Consider the following 21,591-nt stretch of genomic DNA (forward strand, 5'->3'; position numbering starts at 1 on the left):
TCCCATTCTTCTCACACTTTTCCTATATCCCTATTTCAACAGCAGCCTTTCAGCCCCTCACCTGGCACCCTGAGCCCTATCAGGGATGCAAACACTTCTAGCCTTCCTCTGTCTCTACCAAATACTTGGCCCCATATTAAATTTATTATAATTTGTCCCCAAGTTCTCACTCCTTCCCATGCGTCCAGGGCTCCTGTACTTCACTGCCTTCTTTTACAACCACACATTCTTGTTTCCCCTTGTTCTCCCCTCCATCCACCCTGCTTGTACTCAATGGTTCCAGCCACCTGAGAACCATTGGACTTCTGTCCATCCCAGATCGCCAGATCAATAATCCCCAGAGTGTCCTGGGTGCTCCAGTCCCACCAGCTCACCTCATTTTTCCTCAGGTCCACAAACCTCCCCCATTTTCCCACCCCCTCCCTTCCTGTTCCCCCAGTTGTTATACCACCTCAGACGTATTCAGCCCACTGTCCTGAATCCCCACAAGCCCTCTAAGGGGCTCCACTCCTGCACCTTCCTGCACCCTCCAGCCACCATTCCTCCATGTCTCCCTCTATCTATCCCGTCCCTCCTAGTCTCTCCCATCCATCCCCTACCCCCTGTCTACAGCCGTACTCACCCCTGATGCAGTCTCTCTCCAAATCCCTGTTGCTCCCACTTCCCCCCAGCCCCTACACACCACCTAGTGTCTCCCCAGTTCCTCTAACACCAGCTTCTCTCAAAACAACCCAATGCCTATCAAGCCCCCTCACCATCCCTGATCTTCCCATCTTCACTCACAAAATATCTCACTTAGTTCTTCCCAGACCCCTATCCCTACCTATCAGTCTTTGGAATTCCTAGCCCAGAATGTCCCAAAGGAAGGATGACTGATCTAGCTCAGCCCCTACCATTCCCCAGTGGTTGGTCCCCTCCATGCATTCTATTTTACTACTCCTTCCCCCAGTGCCCTGGCTTCTATTTCACTTCTTAAGCCCACTTTTCTGGGGCACCTGGGTGGCTCAGTCAGTTAAGCAGCCTACATCAGCTCAGGTCATGATCTCGTGGTTCATGGGTTCAAGCCCCACATCAGGCTCTGTGCTACAGCTCAGAGCCTGGAGGCTGCTTCGGATTCTGTGTCTCCCTCTCTCTTTGCCCCTTCCCTGCTTGTTCGTTCTCTCTCTCTCTCTCTCTCTCTCTCTCTCTCTCAAAAATAAATAAATAAACATTTTTTAAAGCCCCCCTCTGAATCCCTGGGAACTTCCATATCCCAGATGCTCTCTCTCACAATCTTACATGGCTAGAACCCAAGCACCCAACCTCTGGATATCAAAGTCGTCCCTGGGACTTGATGACTCTAAGTCTGCATGTTCTGCTGTTTGTGGTTTTGTGGTCCCTGACTTTTAAACTTACCAGTTCCATGACACATGGGCTCCTTAACTTTCAGCTTCTGAAAGCTTCTTGGAACATACTTCTGGTGTCCAGATTCTACGTTCTCTACCAAGGTGCTAAATCTTGATTGAGTCCCTGCTTCCTCGTCTACACAATAGCCATCAGATCAAGGAATGGGGGCAAGTGGTGATGTAAGCTGCTCACAGCCGCCCCCCAAAGCAGAGAGCTGAAGGGAAAGACCTCTTCAACCTTGTCTCTTCGTCCCTCGCTGCCACCTTTGATGGATGGGTCTTGTACTGGAGCTCTAGTGTGAGAAGTGGAATCTCACTTCAGAGACTTGCCTCATGGCAGTGTCTAACTTGAGGACAGAATTCTGGAGAAATGAGCTAGAAAACAGCCATGCCCACTTGCCCCAGTTAACTCTTATCTTTGGGTTTCCTACCAGAACTTAGTCTTTATTTTCTCACTTAACATTCAAAAATGACCCATCAGGAAATTAACATTGTTATTCCCATTATAAATAAGGAGACAAGATTTGATAGGCTTTAAAAGTGAAGATAAAGGGACAAATGCTGAGATCTGCCTCCCAAACCGTAACCATCTAGGGATGCTGCTATCAGATAACCCTCGAGCTCTCTCCCACCTGCCCTCCCCAACGAGGGTTTGTCCCATGCCTACCATGTCCCCACAGGCACAGGATCCCCTAGACCACAGTACCCCTTTCTTCTGGTTTTCCATCTTACAGATTGTTGTGGACTGAATGTTTGTGCCCTCCTACCCAATGCATATGTAAATTCCCTAACTGCCCTGCCCCCCCCCCACCCCCCCGCCATGAATGTTGTACGTAGGAAAATCCGTTGAGGTGAGTTTTCTGGCTCATAGATTGTCAACATCTGGACGTGTCTTTGTAGGAAGGAGAGGCTTCGGTGAAGGGCTTAACCCAGAGTGACCAAGAAATTGAGCCACAGCTGGCCCTTTCTATGTTGGAAGTTTTCTAAGCACACTTAAAGGCACATACAAATTCCAGATTTTGCAGGAACTGAATGTCAAGCATGGTTGACGTCTTTCACATTGCCGACACGATGAATTTCTTGAAACACACACAACAAAGTCTTACTTGTCCTCTGTCAGGGGTTCAGAGAATAACAGTTCCAGTTTTCCACAGATTTAAGAATATATAATTCAAAAGGTTGTTTTAATTAACCTAGAAAAAATAATATTTTACAAATTATGTCTAAGACCACAGAAAGATAATTTTAAAGTTTCCATTGAAAAAAACAAATAAGAAATTTAAGGAGCCTTCAATTTTTTTGTGAGTTTCAATCATCAAATTTCCTTGCCAGATGGTTATGTCAGAGGATCATCATAAAGGCCATATCACAAAGTACTTTGAGAAACACTGGTCTTCCTCAAAAGTCCCATCTCCCTGCATTTCCTAACCCCCAAGGTATAGAAGACAAGAACAATGAAATGCGCTACAGAAAAAAAAATGATCTGTTTCAAGATATATGCCCTGGTCTCTCTGCTTCTGAGTTTGTAAAATGTTGCTTTACACATGGAGAAATAAAAGAGAGTGGGGGGGGAAATTAATGCAAGGCTGGAAATACTGTGTGTCATCAATCACCTAAGATGTAAAGTCAAAAACATGGATTTCGTCTTGTTCCCCCTTATCCTTTCCATTCCCAATATAAGTTGCTTCTTCCCGGGTCTACAGGAAGATCACTGTAATTTCTGGTGTTTGAGTGGGGCAGGCTCCCATGCTAATCTCTATACAATAAGTTGATAAAAATTGTGCTTCATGAAATTATTCAGAACTGAACACAAGAGCAAATATTTTGTTTTTCTTGAACGAGGCTTCAGGAAGCCACAGAAGAGATGCCAGGATGAGGCCCTCCTGTATCTTCAAACACTAGAGGCACCAAGTTTTAGGAGACAGCCGAAGACAAAGTCACATTAAGCAATGGAATTGCTTGGTTCTTTGCCCACAGATAGTAGAAACAGCTGATCAGATTACTTGCATTTTAGACACCTTCATTGGCTATCTGATGCTAGTTTTCTCACAGAAAGTATGTTTCTTTCCTTCGCTGGGTATATGATCTCAGGGTAGGGAGTAGATATTTACTCAAAAACTATAATATAAGGCAGATTTTTGGTGGTTCTACCATAGGCAAACCACACCTACATACAATAGGTGGGGCGCCTGGGTGGCTCAGTCTGTTAAGCATCCGACTTCGGCTCAGGTCATGATGTCACAGTTCATGAGTTCGAGCCCCACGTCAGACTCTGGTGCTGATAGCTCAGAGCCTGGAGCCTGCTTCAGATTCTGTGTCTCCCTCTCTCTCTGCCCCTCCCCTGCTTGTGCTCTGTTTCTCTCTCTCTCTCTCTCTCTCTCTCTCTCTCTCTCTCTCAAAAAGAAAGTAAGAAGGAGAAAGAAAGAAAGAAAGAAAGAAAGAAAGAAAGAAAGAAAGAAAGAAAGAAAGAAAGAAAAGTGAATGGAACAATGGGCCACTAGCTAAAGAATACAAGCAGCCTCTAGATGCTGGAAAAGATGAGAAAACAAAACTCCCCCATAGTCTCCAGAAGGAATTCAGCTCGGCTGACACCTTGATTTTAGTCCCCTAAGACCCATTTAAAACTTTGAACTTCTAAATCTGTAAGATAAATTTTTGTGTGGTTTTTAGCAGTACGTCTGTGATAGCTTGTTTACGACAGCGGTAAGAAACTAATACAATCAAAGTATAGGAATGGAAATATCCATCTTCTGGGGCTCTGGAGCAAGGGAAGCTCAGGTCCTAGTCAGGGGATCCTAGGAGCTAGCTCCCAGGGATGGGAACATGCCTTGCTGACGCTGAGCTAATTCAAGAACATGAAGGGTTAAGTACTGTTAGCATGCCCTAAACAGAAAGGTGTGGGCTGAGTGTCACATTCTTCCTGAGTAAGCTCAAGCCCCGAGTGGGACAGGGCTGCGATACAGCCAGAATGGAGCATCTCAGATCTTTGGGACCCTTCCCTTGTACGGATGACATCAGCTGCACTGAGGGATGCTGCATTGGTCCTGCCTGGTTACACTCCACATCCTTGGCTGAAAAAGCGTTCACAGTGTGTGTGTGGGGGGGGGGGGGGGGACGTTCAGCCCCCTTCCACCAAAGCATGAGCCACCTGAAAGCCTGCAAGTGGAAGCAAGTAATTCGTTCCAGTTGAGTGAACCCAAGAAAACTGTCTCATGTGTATGGAAGAGAGGAAGGAGGCAGTGAAAGATTTACCGATTTGACCAAGTTCACATAGCAAGCCCTTGATAGAGCTGGTATTTCATTCCAGACCTGTTTCAGTTGGAGAACTAAGATCTACACGATGCTCTTGGGTCATAAGGAAATACTTGGGTGTCAATAAGGAGACATGATGGTCAATAATAAAACAACAGGGCAGAGGGGCACCTGGGTGGCTCAGTCGGTTGAGCGGCCAACTTCAGCTCGGGTCATGATCTCGCAGTCCGTGGGTTCGAGCCCCGCGTCGGGCTCTGTGCTGACAACTCAGAGCCTGGAGCCTGTTTCGGATTCTGTGTCTCCCTCTCTCTCTCTGACCCTCCCCTGTTCATGCTCTGTCTCTCTCTGTCTCAAAAATCAATAAACGTTAAAAAAAAAAAAAAAAAAAACAGGGCAGAGAATTGTCTTGAAATTCCCGAGAGAAAGGCGTCATAAACTAATCAGTAGTTTGTTCTAATATTTTACTCCCCTCCTGGTCAGGCAGTTCATTCATTCATTTATTCATTCATTTGTTTGCTCATTGGATAATTATTGAGCACTTGGAAAGTTGGGAAGAGATTGATGAACAAGCAAGTTCCTACCCCTTCTGCAGCTGTGGTGTGTTCATTTAATTTAATTTAATCAGCCACACAGCAATTATGTGCGGAGCATTTCTGTATGCCTGACGCTGTGTGAAATGTTGGGGATACATTAGAGAGAAAACCAACACGGTGCCTGCTGGGGCTGAAATCTAGAGGGAGGACAGACACTAATCAAAGAGCAAACACCAAGAGTAAAATGACTCTGACAAATGCTCGGCAGGAAAAGCCTAGGGGCTATGAGAGTGGAAAACAAGAAAATCTGACCTAATCTGAGCGAGAAGAGAAGGCTTCTCAGAGGAATAGACACATGAGGTGTCAAGGAAAACAAAAGAGTGTTTCAAGGAGAGGAAATATATGCAAAGCCTTTGTTCCAAAGAGGCACAGTGAAGGGGCACCTGGGTGGCTCAGTTGGTTAGGCGAATGACTTCAGCTCAGGTCATGATCTCACGGTTCACAAGTTCGAGCCCCGCATCAGGCTCTGTGCTGATGTTGCAGAGCCTGGAGCCTGCTTCCAATTCTGTGTCTCCCTCTCTCTCTGCCCCTCCTCCGCTCGCACTCTCTCTCTCTCTCTCTCATAGAGAGAGAAGGGCATGTGAGTAGAATCTAGAGGGGATAAGGATGGAGTGTTTCACGAGAAAGGACTGAGAATCAGTGTCACAAGTTTCTGAGAAAACGTAGGGCCATGGAGATCACTGTGGGTCTAAAAGATGTTTGTTTCGAGGCATGATGGGGAAAAGACACCATATTTGCTAGGTTGAGGGAGTGAGTTTAAGGCAAGGAAGTGGAGACAGACAGAAAAGTCAGCTCTTAGCCTGTGGCTAAAAAGAGGTAAGTAGTACATGCTTTTAATTTTTTTTTAACATTTTTTACTTATTTTTGAGAGACAGAGAGAGACAGGGCACGAGCGGGGGAGGGACAGAGAGCGAGGGAGACACAGAATCCGAAGCAGGCTCCGGGCTCCGAGCTGTCAGCACAGAGCCTGACACGGGGCTCGAACCCACAAACTGTGAGATCATGACCTGAGCTGAAGTCGGACGCTCAACCGACTGTGCCACCCAGGCGCCCCAGTGGTACCTGTTTTAAAGATAGAAGAGAACCAAACATGTTTCCTTGACTACGGGAGGAATATTCCCAGATGGTAATAGAGGGAAGGGGAAGGAGAGAGGGAGAATGTGTGAACAGTAACTTAAAGATAACTGATAAGGCATGACGATGGGATCCAAAGAGCAGGTGGAAGCAGTCTCTACTGAGCAGGAGAGAGACTGCATCCATGATACAGGGATGTGAAAAGGATGCACGAGGATGTTTGGTTGGAATATGCAATGGCATGGAGTTCACAAGGTGTCATCGTGAGGGCTCTGATTTTCCCTATGAAACAGGTGGTGAGAACATTTGCTGCAAAAGGGGGAAGAGACAGAAGATTCAGGGACAGAACCAGTGGTAGTGGAGGTTGGGTGAACAAGGTAAAGAGAGAAACACAGAAGGACTTCCTGGCAGCATAGGGGGCTCCTTTAGATGGGAAGGAAGACCCAAGGGATTTCACAGAAAGTGGAAGAGGTGAGAAAACGTAGGTAAAGAGCTTGGTTAAGGGGCGCCTGGGTGGCTCAGTCGGTTGGGCATCCGACTTCGGCTCAGGTCATGATCTCGCGGTCCGTGAGTTCGAGCCCCGCGGCGGGCTCTGTGCTGACAGCTCGGAGCCTGGAGCCTGCTTCGGATCCTGCGTCTCCCTCTCTGTCCCTGCCCTGCTCACGCTCTGTCTCTGTCTCTGTCTCAAAAGTAAATAAACACTTAAAAACTTTTTTAAAAGGACTTGGTTAAGTCTAAACCAGTAGGTGTTGGCTCTTGGTAGCCATCGCCACGAATTATCCTACGCCATTGCTGTTGTTCCTTCCTGGCTCCGCAGTGGGTAGAGGGTGCGGAAAATATCAGGCGGTCTGGTGAGAAAGTCCAAGATGCCAGCCAACGCTTCTTTCTGTTTAATTCATAAATACGCACACCAACCTTCCCCATGGTTGCCTTTCTGGGCCTTTGCCTTTTCTGCTCAGTGACTGTGCGATACGGGTGGGTGTAGAGAAAAAGGATAAGGATAATGCGACTCTGACGAGAACGCGCATCACCCCTTCAGATCATTGATTCTTGTTTGTTGGGTAGCCATGCCTGCCACACGGCAGGTGTGTAATAAGAGTGTTGGTGTGTAAGAGTTAAGAGGAACACGGTTCCCTGAGGACTAAGAACAACATATAGTCTTAAACAAACCTTTCCAACGAGACCGTGGGTAATGGTCCATGAGTCAAACGCAAACCAAGGGGGAACCACCCTAGAGCGTCATCTATCCGCTGCATATAAAGTTGTTCAGTGTGACAAGCACTGTACTTGGACAAGGACGGCACTCAAGCGGATCAGTTAGGGAAGGGCTGTGGGAGCAGAACGCGATCCTACCGTGTTGGGGGTGGAGGCATCAGACACGGCCCTGCTGGACAGTGTGTACTTCTCAGACTCGGCTTTGGCTTTCCTGGCCCTTCTAAACCATTTCCTGTACTGCTCCCGGACCTGCAGGGGCGAAGCACGCTCTGGGTCAGCTCACTGGGCGGGGTGGGGACAGGAAGAGTCCTGGATGGGGGCCGGACCGTGGTACCTGCTGGCTGAGGAGGCAGTACACCAGGAAGATGAACGCTCCCTGCAGGCTGTTGATGATGGTGAAGAGGTAAGCCATGACGCGGGCAGCTGGCCCCACCTGCAGGACGCCCAGACACCACGTGCAGCCCAGGATGAGGAGCTGAGCCGTCGCTTTCAATGTCAGCATCCTGGGTAGGAGGAGAGAGGAGGCTCGTGATGCACCGGGAGCAACACAAGCCATTCTCCTCCCCGCCCCACGGAGGCTGCTGTCACCCCCTGTCGGTGACGAGTTCTCAGACTGACTTGTGATCGGCTCTGATCTTTACTGTCAGTGATTCCCCACAGCCAAAATGCCACTTGGGACCAGGAGAGTGTCTTGATTTGCATTGAGGAGGATAGGGATACCTCACAATGTAAGTTTCAAAAGTTTTACGGTGCTCCCTGGAGATCCTGAAATTCATTCAACCAACACCACCGAGGAGGCTCTGTGCTGGGACCCGGGCATTAAAAATAACAAAGGCAAGGGGCACCTGGGTGACCCCGTTGAGCAGCTGACTGAGGCTCAGGTCGTGATCTCGTGGTTTATGACTTCGAGCCCCACACTGAGTGTGGAGCCTGCTTGGGATTCTTTCTCTCTCTCTCTCTCTCAAAATAAATAAATAAACTTAAAAGAAAAAAAAGAAAACAAAGGCAAGATTTCTCTTTTCATTTGGAAAGGATAACGGTAGGAACGTGGAAGAAATAGCATTAAATCTGCACAAAGGTCACTGGAACAAGGATTGCCCTCGCCTCCCAGAAGATTTGACACTGGCTAGGATTTTCTCCAGAGAAAGGACAGGAATAGGGGTGAGAAGGAGCCTGCACTGAGCGGGGCAGCAAGTGGAGGCAGGGCTGTGGAAACAGCCACAGGTTTTTCTAAGTGCTTCATGGGAACATAAATGTTCCCTGCACCTTCGTCCTAGGATTCCCTGGCAAAAGTCCAAAGAATGTTTAGTGACCAAGGTCAATTCTTCCTGTTGCTGAGGGAAGCAACAAGCTGGGGCTAGAAATGGACAGAACATTTCGGCCAGAGTGCCAGCTCTTCTGACTGAGAAGGTTAACTACACCTCTTTACTCTGGGTCCCCTCAGAAGAAACGCTAAGGACCACCGAGGCACACGGCTTTGCCCTTTGGACCACCTATGCCCGTGGGGTTGTCACTCTCTCCTCCACCTTACCTTGTGTTCTGGAGGGTGGATACATCGCTGTTGAGGGAAGACAGCTTGCTTTGCAAAATCCAGAGGGTCATGAAAAACAACACTAAATTGACCTTCGGGAAACCACAGAAGGTTTATTGAGTACAATTTCAATCGGTTATCTGTCTCCCAGCCTGCCCCACATCAATCCCACATTTAAGTCGTTTTCATATTAAGTAACCGTGTTAGAGCTCATAGTTTTAGGAGCAGTCTTAGAAAACCAAACCCCCCCCCCAAAAAAAAATGACAATCCAGGGACATTCCTGCCCCTGTCACCGCCCCCCCCTTATAATTCTGCTCTTCTAATGACCCTCAGCTGAGCATTAAGGATGCTCTGACATCATCACTCACAGATATAATGACACAGACTGGTCCCAGGAAGCTCCATATAAACATCTTTTCTGGATGGAGCCAGCAGCTGAGCAAGAGAGAGAGAGTAAAAAATGCATTCATCCTGAGGTATGTAGAACAATTATATAAATTCGTTCATTCATTCATTCATTCATTCATCAACAAATATTGACTCTTCCATGACAGGCTCTGTCATTGGCAAAGAAAGTAAACAGTCTTAAGACCCACAAATCTCACGTGGAGTAGGAGACACATAATTAAACATACTGTAACAATAAAAATGTGCAGCTATAAGAATGTATCATTGGATGTCATGCTTAGTTTGGAATCTGAGGGATTTGGATGGTGAAGGAAGATTCCCTAAGGAAATTATATGTTTAGCTGAGTTGGTTTTTTTTTCTGTTGTTTTGTTTTGTTTTGTTTTGTTTTGTTTTGTTTTGTTTTGTTTTAGATACAGCGCAAGCAAGGGAGAAGTGTGGAAGGAGAGAGAGAGAGAGAGAGAGAGAGAGAGAGAGAGAGAGAATCTTAAGCAGGTTCTGCGCTCAGCACAGAGCCCGATTTGGGGCTCAATCCCACCACCCCAGGATCATGACCTAAGACGAAACCAGGAGTCAGACACTCAACTGAGCCACCCAGGCGCCCCTTAGTCCAGGAGAGTCGTGTGAGCCATCCCTAACATGGTTTTAGGGGCCTTTCTTGCACTGTTCAATCTAATTTGTTTTCATCCTGTTGCAAAACCCATCAACTTATTTTAATTTTTTTTTCATGGCTTTATGGAGATATATTTTACATACCATAAAATTCACCCATTTAAACCACACAGTTCAGTGATCCTTAGAATATTCGCAGAGTTGTGCGACCAGCACCAAAATCTAACTCGAGGACATTTGCGACTCCTTAAGAGAAATTTCGTTCCCGGGGCGCCTGGGTGGCTCAATGGACTGAGTGTCAGACTTCGGCTCAGGTCGTGACCTCCAGGTTTGTGAGGCTGAGCCCCGGCTTCAGATCCTCTGTCCCCCTCTCTCTCCGCCCTCCCCCCTGCGTTTGTGCTGTCTCTGTCTCAAAAATAAATACACATTTTTAAAAAAACAAGTAAAAAATAAAGCATGAGGACTTCAGCCAAAATTGTTTAAAAAAAGACATTTCATGCACAGAAGCAGCCACTGTGTTCTACTCCACTCCCACCGGAGCCCCAGGGCACCGTTAATCTGCCTTCACCTAATGGATTTGCCTACTGTGAACACTTTACATAAATAGCATCATGCGATATGTGGCCTTTCGTGACTGAATTCTTTCATTCAGCACCGTGTTTTCAAAGTCCGTTCACATCACAGCACATTTTTATGGCTCATTCTTTTCCTCACGGCTAAATGATATTCTGTGTGTGGCCAGATCATACTTGGCCTATCCATTCATCAGTTGAGGGGCATCCGGTTGTTTTCAGTTGTCTCCAATTGTGAATACTGCTGTTATGAGCATTCGTGTACAAGGGTTTGGTGGGGCGTTTTATATTTATTTGCTTTTGAGAGACAGAGCACGAGCGGGGGAGGGGCAGAGAGAGAGAGAGGGAGACACAGAATCGGAAGCAGGCTCCAGGCTCTGAGCTGTCAGCACAGAGCCCGACGCGGGGCTTGAACTCACGAACCGTGAGATCATGACCTGAGCTGAAGTCAGAGGCTTAACCGACTGAGCCACCCAGGCGTCTCGTACAAGGTTGATTTTTTTTAAGTTTATTTCTTTTGAGAGAGAGAGAGACAGAGAGAGAAAGAATCCCAAGCAGGCCCTCTGCTGTCAGCACAGAGCCCAACACAAGGCTCAACCTCACAAAGCGGGAGATGACGACCTGACCTGCTTAACCAAATGAGCCACTGAGACGCCCCGTGTGTGAACATATGTTTTCATTTGTTTGGGGTATGTACCCAGGAGTGGTGTTGGTTGGTCATGTGGTAGCTTTATATTTAACCCTGTGAGAAACTGTCAAACTGTGTTCCAAAGTGACCGCACCATTTACATTCCAACCAGCAATGTAGGAGTGTTCTGAATTTTCCACATCCTTGCAAGTAGTGTTTATTGTCTTTTTTTTAACCATTTCAACTAATAGGTATAAAGTAATATCTCATTTACAGTTTCTGACTTGCATTTTCCTGATGACTAAGGCTAGTGAGCATCTTTTCGTGTACTTGTTGGCCATTTACCTATCTTTGGAGAAATGTCTATTATAATATGTTGTCCACCTTTGAGTTTATTTGTTTATTCAAATAATCTCTATAGCCCCCCATGGGGGCTTGAATTCATGACCTCAAGATCAAGAGTCGCATGCTTTTCCAACGGAGCCAGCCAAGGGCCCCTATTTTGTCCATTTTTAACTTGAGCTATTTGTGTTTTGTTGGTGAGTTATTTGATTTAATTTTAACACCAGCACAAAACAGATATTCTCTTATGACCACAGATTGGTAATTAATGCATAGAGAGCTTAGGCCTATTGCTGAAGATTTTACTGATAGTGACAGAATTCACGTTTGATCCTACATTAGGGTAAAGAAGAGAGTGAGCAGGGCATTTCAGAACAGTGGACAGGTGCACCTGGGTGACTCAGTTGGGTAAGCGACCAACTCCGGCTCAGGTCATGATCTCATGGTCCATGAGTTCGAGCCCCACATTGGGCTCCGTGCTGACAGCTCAGAACCCAGAGCCTGCTTCGGAGTCCACGTCTCCCTCTTTCTCTGTCCCTCCCCCACTCGTGTTCTGTCCCTCTCTGTCTCAAAAATAAACTTTAAAAAGCATGAAAAAAATTAAAAAATGAAAAGAGCAATGGACAGTTTGCTAGGCCATTTCAGGACGACTGAAGTATAGACTAAAAAGAATGTAAGCAAGAAAAAACTGCAGTGTCCAAGAAAGACACCTGGAGACAGCTAAGGTGAATCAGGTGAGCATAAGTTTTAGCAGCACGTTGTGGTTAATAGTGCACGTTCTGGGAACTGACCTCCTGAGTAGAGGAGTAAGGACCTTGATGAACTTGCTCTCCTTCTAAAAGAGCAAAAATACAAGCAAAACAACTAAAACCAACCACTTCGGAACTGTGGCGATTACCCAGCACCACAGAACAAGTTGAAAAATAGTCTAACCAAGAGACGCTACTGAACCTCAGTAAGATTGTGGGGAGAAAGGAGTCTGGGACGTTTTAACTCAGAGCTATCTCAGTTCTGTCTCTCCCCAGCTTAGTGGTGCAGCAGCCAGAAGTTGACAACGCTGAAGACAGCAGAGAGATCTGTTTTGGAAGCTCCATGGAAAACATCATCATCACCCCCAGAACACAACCAAGTTTTTTTCTAACTCTGTAGTTTCCTAACTCTTTATTCTCTAAATTTGGTGCCTATTTGATTCGACTGAGAAATCACGGGGGACCGGGAGCTGACTCTGGGGCATTATCAATACAATAACAAATTATGGCCCCATTCCCAGCTGCCTAAGGCTGTGATTTCAGGTGGGGTCAAAAGAACTTTTCCGGGAATTTAAAAGGAAATACTGGACCACTCAAGGACGATGAAAATTTTTGAAAATCTCTGAAATACTCCTGCAAATCTGAGGATGCATAAGGGTATGGCTCCACTCAAAAAAGGCATGGGGAGAAAAGAAAGCACTAGTCTCTCATCTCTGTCTGACCTTGAGGCTTTGTGCAATCATAAAGTGAAAGCTAAGACTGTGATGTAAACTTCCTGAAGTTTGAAGGTGCGGTCTTCTCACACAGATACCTTTTTAGAAGAATGCAAAGTACATAGGCAAAGCATTTAAGGAAATCTTCCGGAACAAACAGTTGGTGGCCACTAAATAAACTGACCCAGGTGCGACCAACACCCTAGGAACCCATGATTAAAAACAAAAATAAGAACTTTAAAAAAGCTAGCAGAGAACTCAGGGGACACACACTACAAGAAATGGCCATTCTACAGAATTAATCCAGGAAAGTCACTAAACAAACAAACAAAGACACCAACAAACCAGAAATAACAACATATCTTGAAGGGTGGAGGAAACTGAAACAGCAGGATTACAATATATTATCTAAAATATTGAGTTTTCACAAAAAAGTATAATATACCCAAAGAAACAGGAAAATGTACAACATACACAGAGGAAAAAAAACAGTCAAAAGAAAACATCTCTGAGAAGGCACAGACTTCGAATCTTGTAGATAAAGTCTTTACATCAGTTATTACAAATATATTAAAAACACGAAACCATTTCTGAAAAATGAAAGAAAAGTAGGACAACAATGTTTCACCAAATAAGGGATATGAATAAAGCAATAGATATTCTGTATGGAACCAAATAGAAACTCTAGAGTTGAGAAATACAAAAACTGGAGTGAGAAATTCACCAGAAGGGCTCAACAACAGATTTGAGCTGGTAAAAGAAAAAAAAATAAATAAATTTGAATATACATCGACAGAAACTACGCAGTCTGAGGAACAGAAAGAAAATAGGATGAAGAAAAATGAACAGAACCTCAAGAGATTTATGGCATAGGACAAGTGCTCCAACACATACACAGTTGGAATCCCAGAAGACAAAGCAAAAAGGGCAGAAAAATACTTAAAGAATGAATGGCTAAAAACTTCCCAAATGTGAAGCTCAAGGAACTATAATTGGAATAAATTCAAAGAGATCCACACTGAAACGCATCATAGACCTATTGAAAAAAGGCAAAGACAAAATCTTTAAAGTGGCAGGAGAAAGTTGATTTTTCATGTACAAGGGATCCTCAATAAGATTAACAAGTGACTTCTTGCCTGAAATCATGGAGAAGGCAGTGGAATATCATCTTCAAGGTTTCAAAAAAAAAAAAAAAATGATGGTCAACCAACACTTCTGTATCCAGCTAAATTCTCCTTGAGAAATGAAGAAATTAAGGCATTTCAAGATAAAAATAAGATCATTCTTGTTTGCTAAGTGGTCACAAGAAACCCTAAATAAGTCAGGCTGATATGAAAGGAGACTAGAGAGTAACTTCAATCCAAACAAAGAAATAAAGAGCACCAATAAAAGTAACTATGTGGGTATTATGAAAGACACTGAAGTATATTTTTGTTTGTAATCCTCTTCTTCTCCTGTGTTAAAAGATAACCACGCAAAGCAATACTTTTAAAACCATGTCAATGGGCTTGTAAGGTACAAAGATATAATTTTTATGACAGCAATAATAAAAAGGAGGAGGAAAGGAATGTAGGGATATTAGGTTGCACAATGGTGTTTTAGATACAAAATCCTAAGCACAAACAACAAAAGAAAAATTAAGTGGACTTCATCAAAATTAAGAAACTTCTCTGCTTTAAACTTTTCACTTTGCAAGAAAGTGAAAAGACATGGAGAGGTAGAAAATATTTGCAAATCACAAATTGATGAGGCACTACCATCCGGAATATACTAAGAACTCAAAAACTCAGCAAGATGATAAATAACCAAATTTAAAAATGGACAAAAGGTGGGGCACCTGGGTGGCTCAGTCGGTTAAGCATCCGACTTCGGCTCAGGTCATGATCTCACAGTCCGAGAGTTCGAGCCCCGCGTCGGGCTCTGTGCTGACAGCTCAGAGCCTGGAACCTGCTTCAGATTCTGTGTCTCCCTCTCTCTGACCCTCCCCCGTTCATGCTCTGTCTTTCTCTGTCTCAAAAATAAAAATAAACTTTAAAAAAAATGTTTTTTTTAAATGGACAAAAGGTTTGAGAAGGCGTTTCTCCAAAGAAGATATGCAAATGGTCAATAAACACAGGAAAAGCCACTCAGCATCACTAGTTATTGGGGAATTGCAAGTCTGAACCACAATGAAATAACACTTAAAACTCATGCAGAAGGCTAAAATTAAAAATGCAGAAAATAAGAGGCAGAGTGTGGGGAATAAGCTTAGGAATCCCTGAGCTTGCACCGATGGGTTAACAAGGCATAAGGAAATAGAAAGCCAGAGGATGAATGCATCCAAGATTAGGTAAACAAGATTAGGTATTCAGGGTGGAAATGCCTCCCAACTTAGCACAATAGCAGAAAGCTGCTTTCCCAGAAAGGAAGGACCCAAATAGGTAAACAGGTAAACAGGGCTATAGACCTCAGTAAGGCGAAGCTGCCCAGAATGGAGCTAATTAGCAAAAGAAACATGCCTCGTTGACCCTGAGGTAGCATGCTCTTTCTTTCTTGTGCCCTAGGCAAGTTTAGGTAAACAGATGTGGCTTTTCATGTCTGCTGTAAACAACCATCTGCTTGGCTCCTGGACTTTGTGTTGTATTGATCCAAACCCCTACCACCGCATATCTTCAAAACCCCCTTTTCCTCACGCCCTTGAGTTAATGTTCACAGTTTCATTTCTTTGTGCACGTCCATCACGCCTGTAAGCCTTCTGATCCTAATAAAAACAGAGCAAGGACCCTTACTTGGGGCTCTTGTCTCCTCCCGGACATTAGCCGCTCTCGCATTTTAATCCTGCATCCACTCTCTTGCTGGACAAGCGAGAAATCCAGACCCAGGGTCTATGACAACGCAGGGCAATTAGAACCCTCACACATGGCTTGTGTGAATAGAAACTGGGGCAGACACTTGGAGAAACAGATGACAGTTTGTCAAAGTGCTAAACATAGATCTGCAATGTGATCCCGCAGTTCCACAAATGGATACATATCCGAAACAAAAGAAAACATATGTTGACACCAAAACTTACACATGTATATTTATAGCAGCATCACTCATAATGGCAAAAAATGGAAACAACCTGGGGCGCCTGACTGGCTCAGTCGGCTAAGCGTCCGACTCTTGATCTCAGCTCAGGTCTTGATTTCAGGGTCATGAGTTCAAGCCCTGCTCTGGGCATGAAGCCTCCTTTAAAAAAAAAAAAAAAGGAAACAATCCAAGAGCCTATCAAATGATAGATTGAAAAAATGCAGTATATCTGTATAGTGGAATATTATTTACAAAACACCACCAGCAGCAGCAAGGAACCACAAGGAATGAAGTCATGATACTTGCTACAACATGGATGAGCCTTGAAAGCATCCTACGAAGTGAAAGAATCCAGTCGCAACAGACCACAGGTATGATTTCACTTAAGTCAAATTTCCAGAAAAGGCAGATCCCTAGAGACAGAAGGTAGATTAGTGGTGGCCCAGGGGGCTGGGGTAGAAGAGGGTAACAGGACTGAGGAGGGCATGTTAATGTGTGTGAGGTTTCTTCTAGGGGGTTGAAGGTGTTCCAGTCATGTCTGCATGTTCTGGTGATGCATACATAACTCTATGATCATTCTAAAAAACACTAATCTGTATGTACACTTTCCAAGAGTCAATTTTAAGGTATGTGAAATATACTTCAAGAAAAATGTAAAAATGTGAAACCAAGCATTAACGGTGGAAATGTCAGAGTACAAACTCTAAAGCTTGACTCGTGGATTTGAATCCTAGTTCTGCCACTTATTAGCCATTCCCCTTGGGGCATTTAATGAGATTACGTGTGGCTCGGTTTATTCACCTGTAATATGGGGCAAATGGCTCTGCCTACTTCACAGTTTTAGTGTGAGTATTCACCGAGTTAATGCATACAAAAATGGTTAGAAAAATTCATGGCATAAAATAAGTACCTTGTATATCTTAACCGTGATATAAAAATCTATTACTTGATTACATAAATCAGCTCTAGCTCCAAATTTTTAAAAAACTAGAACATCTTAAAGGATTTGGAGAAAGAAGTAGATTCTATTGTTTTAATGATGTCCTAAGCATGTCTTTTGATTTCAGTCTTGCTATTCAAAGGACAGAACTTTAAAGACATTCTGCTTAACTTATAACTTCCCACCAGAAAGATGTCCTAAGGGTGATTACTTAGCATGTCTTCTCTGTGTTCTGCTTGGGCATAATAAAAAATACTCCTCTGGTTCTGGTGGTGACCATGATCCTGCTGGAGAAGATAGGGGCAGTGGGAATTGGCACTTACCTGGTGGGTGTTCCATAAAGGGAAGGTCTGGATGCAGCAGAAATGGCCACGATTAGAGCCGGGACTCCATAGCCCACAGGGAACATGAGTCTCTTCATGAACCTGCTCACACTGGAGTAGTTGACCACCATCAGGTTGCGTGCCGTGAGGAAGAGGTGTAGACCGTCCAACAGCATCCAGGTGAAGGAGGCCAGGTAGAGATAGTGTAAGGCCCCCGCGATGATGGTGCACAGCAGCTGGGCGAGGAGGAAGGAGTCACCAGGAGGGACTGTCAGGGAGGAGGGTGGCCCCAGGACCCGTCCCATACCTTGCCAGCGGGGAGAACTCGTATATATATATATAGGGTCGAGTTGTTGAGAGAGGATTGTCTTCTGCTTCATCAGTCAACGTGAAATAGGCTATTTACCCCTCCAGCCTCCCTGTCGCCCAACGATATTGTGTCAAGGTATCAGTGCAGCAGGGCTCCGCGAACTGAGCATCCCGTGGCTCAGGGCAGGGGGTCCTCTGGGACAGTGTCAGTACCTTGATCTTGGTCTGGTCGATGGCCGTGAGGAAGAGCAGGTGGGCCAGGAAGAGGCAGATCGAGAGCTGCAGGTGGAGCGAGGTGCTGGTGTTCTGGATGGCTTTGCACAGGAGGAAGGTGAGGGCTGCCAGGAGGAGGCACAGCAGAGAGAGGCCCAGCCCCACGTAGGTGATGACAGCCAGCACGGGATCCTCCTCCTGGGACCCAGCAAAAAGGAATCACAGTCACAGGTCCTATATCAGTTGACTTTAAGAGGAATTTCATCACCCTGGGTGGGCCTGGCCTAATCAGTGAGCTCTCAAAGCTCTAGGCTCTTCCTAGAGAAAAGGATTCAAAGTTTGAGGGCGTTTGAGGTGAGGGAGCTTCTCCTGCTGGCCTCTGGACAGAAATGCTGATACACTGTGTGAGGGCCTAGAGAGAAGGAATACAGGCAGCCCCTAGGAGCTGAGCAGGGTCCCCTGCTCGCAGCCGGAAAGAAAGTGGAACCCCAGACCTACAACTGCAAGGAATGGAATTCTGCCAGCAACCAGGGAGCTCACAGGAGGACCCCAGGCCTCCGAGGAGAATGCAGCTTTGGCTGACTCAATGGTCTCAACCTGGTAAGACCCAGAGCAGGCAACTCAGCTACACTACACCCGATTCTCGTCCCACAGAAACCACAAGACATAAATTTATGTTGCTTTAAGCTCCTACATGTGGGGAAACATGTTCGAGAGCAATAGACGTGGAAAGCAGCCTCTCTCAGGGATCTCACCTGCACGTGGCTGTGGGCCATGAGGACGGCAAAGCTGCTGAGGTGGGAGCACTGGCAGGTGGTGTTGGCATCTCCGGTGGCCACCATCCTGCAGCCCGTGGTGGACCAATGACCGCCTCCATCCTGACTGTGCTCCCAGAAGACACAGAACACCTTCTGCGTTGGCCCGGGCATCACCGACTGTAGGAAGAGAGCGTCGGTGGGAGCTGGAGACTCTTATCCAAAGCTGGTTTGCAAAGGGCTTTCCTGGGGGAAGGAGGTGCCCACGGAGGAGGCCCCCAGGACACAAAGGGTGATCTCGACAGTGAGGCTGAGCCCCGGACCCAGACCAGTTCCTTGCCCAGCCACAGCCCCATTCCACCAGGACTCACGTGGTGGGAGAAGATGAAGGTGACGGGGGAGCCGAGGTTCTGGGTGTCCTTGTTGCTCACAAAGGCAGAGACGACATCTGAGAGCAGGACAGGGGAGACCTCCCCCAGCAATTCCTTGTGTTCACGCAGAACTGCCTGCTGCTGAAGGTCCAGGACCAGGGGCGCCTCAGCCAGTAACTTGCTCATCCCTGGAGTGGAGACGAGGCCCACCACAGAAGGACCTGCAGGACCAGGCCAATGTGGATACCTCGGGGTGCCCACCAGCGCCCCTTCTTCCTCAGATGGACCCTTAGTGGCCCCACTCTGCCCCCTACCTCCCTGTAAGCTTCAGGTCCCCGTGTGTCACGTCCTTGGGCGTCTTGTGACCTCCCATCTCGGCCCTTACCTGAGTCACTAGATTCATGCACCTCATCCAAGCTCAGCAGCATCTTTGCCTGGTTCAGACTCAAGGTGACATTTCTGTCTCCTTGTTCTTGCACCTTCAGGGACAGGTCTATGAGATGTCAGAGTTATTAAGGGAGTTAGGATAGTATTTGTGGCTGTAGAGGCTGTAATAATACTATCATTTATATGTGTGTTTACATACACACACACACACACACACACACACACACACACACTGAATTTATAAAGGATTGTAAGAAAATTCTATGAGCAACTATACACCAACAAATTGGATAACCTAGATGAAATTAACAAATTCCTAGAGACACACAAACTACAAAAGTAACTGAAAAATAACTAAAGTCCAAACAGACCTATAACAGGCAAAAAGAACAAATCAGTAATCAAAAATTCCCCAAAATGAAAAGCCTCAACCAGATGGCTTTACCGGTGAATTCTGCCAACCATTTAAGTAAGAATTAACAAGAATCCTTTATAAACTCATCCAAAAATGGAAGAGGAAGGAATACTACCTAAATAATGTTATGAAGCCACCATCACTCTGATTTAAAAAAAAACAAACAGATAAAGCCATTAAAGAAAACAATAGACCAATATTTGTTATGAACATAGATGTAAAAGAATCTTCAACAAAATATTAGGAATAAATTTACCCAAGGAGGTTCAAGACTTGTATCAGAGAAAAGTACAAAAATATTTTTTGAAATAAATGAAAGACCCTGAATAACTAGGAAAACATTCTATGTTAGTGGATTAAAAGGCTTAATATTGGGGCACCTTAGTGGCGCAGTCAGTTGAACATCTTGATATTAGCTCAGATGGTGATCTCACAGTTTGTGAGATTGAAACCCACATTGGGCTCTGTGCTGAGTTGTGGAACCTGCTTGTGATTCTCTCTCTCTCTCTGCCTTTCTCTCCCTTTCTCTCTCTCCCTCTCTCTCTGTCTCTCTCTGTCTCTCTCTGTCTCATTATCTCTCTCTTTCTCCCATTCTCTCCCTCTCAAATTACATAAATATCTTTTAAAATAATAAAAAAATAAAAGGCATAATATTGTTAACATGGCAATATTTCCCAAGAGATCTATAGATTCAATGCAACCCATACCAAAATGCCACCTTTTTTTTTTTCAGAAATGGAACAGTGCATCCTAACATTCATAGGACATTGCAAGGGGCCCTAATACCCAAAATAATCTTGAAAACGAAAAAAAAAAAATTGGAGTACTTACACCTCCTGATTTCAAAACTTACTACTAATCTATAGTAATCAGAACAGTAGGGTACTAGCACAAAGATAGACATACAGACCTATAAAATAAAATTGAAAGTCCAGAAATAAACCCATACATCTGTGGTCAACTGATTTTCTTCAACAAGGGATGCCAAGACTATTCGATGGAAAAAGAAAAGTCTCTTCAGCAAATGGTGCTTGCACATCTGGATCTCCACTTGCAGTAGAAGGGACCCTACCTCACACAACACACAAAAATTAACTCAAAATGGGACAAAGACCTACATTTATGAGCTAAAACTAGAACCGTTAGAAGGAAACACAGGTGTAAATCTTCACAGCCTTGGATTTGGCAATGGAGTCTCAGATAAGACACCAGTGCACACGCAAAAAAAGAGAAAGTAGAGAAAATAGATTTCATCCGACAGAAGCATCTGTTCGTGAAAGTAAAAAGACAATCTGTGGAATGGGAGAAAAAATTAGCAAATCACATGTCTCATAGAGTCTACTGTTAGAACACATAAAGAACTCTCCCAACTCAACAACCAAAAGCCAAACAACCTGATTTAAAAATAGGCAAAGGACTTGCATAGATGTCTCCAAAAAAAAAAGTATATAAGCTCATATATATATATGTATACATATATGTATACATATATAAGTTCATATATATATATTATATACAAATATTCAACAATCATGTGAAAAGGTATTAAATATCATTAGTCACTTGGGAAATGCAAATCAAACCCACAATGAGATATTACCTGACATACACTGAAGTTGCTATCAGAAAACAAAATGTAAGCACCAAGTGTTGCTGAGAATATGGATATTGGAACCATTGCGTGTTACCAATGGGGATGTAAAATGGCACTGCCATTTTGGAAGACTAGTTTGGTCATTCCTCAAAAAATGGAA

At 44.9% G+C, this 21,591-nt stretch overlaps 1 protein-coding gene across 1 annotated transcript in view; it reads right to left on the bottom strand.

The window, feature by feature from the left end:
- Nucleotides 1-732: 732 nt before the first annotated feature.
- The window catches only part of ADGRE2 (adhesion G protein-coupled receptor E2), a 31,361-nt gene continuing 10,502 nt past the window's right edge, over nucleotides 733-21,591 (bottom strand). Inside the window, 12 exon segments of the mRNA XM_053219741.1 lie at nucleotides 733-2,578; nucleotides 5,614-5,787; nucleotides 5,789-5,821; nucleotides 7,658-7,768; nucleotides 7,854-8,022; nucleotides 9,051-9,142; nucleotides 9,420-9,486; nucleotides 17,388-17,623; nucleotides 17,910-18,107; nucleotides 18,665-18,844; nucleotides 19,036-19,256; nucleotides 19,421-19,528. Of these exon segments, the coding sequence (XP_053075716.1) occupies nucleotides 5,650-5,787; nucleotides 5,789-5,821; nucleotides 7,658-7,768; nucleotides 7,854-8,022; nucleotides 9,051-9,142; nucleotides 9,420-9,486; nucleotides 17,388-17,623; nucleotides 17,910-18,107; nucleotides 18,665-18,844; nucleotides 19,036-19,256; nucleotides 19,421-19,528 (1,553 nt within the window). The 3' untranslated portion in view covers nucleotides 733-2,578; nucleotides 5,614-5,649.

The sequence above is a fragment of the Acinonyx jubatus genome, chromosome A2 (genome assembly GCF_027475565.1).
Source record: "Acinonyx jubatus isolate Ajub_Pintada_27869175 chromosome A2, VMU_Ajub_asm_v1.0, whole genome shotgun sequence".
NCBI lineage: Eukaryota > Metazoa > Chordata > Mammalia > Carnivora > Felidae > Acinonyx > Acinonyx jubatus.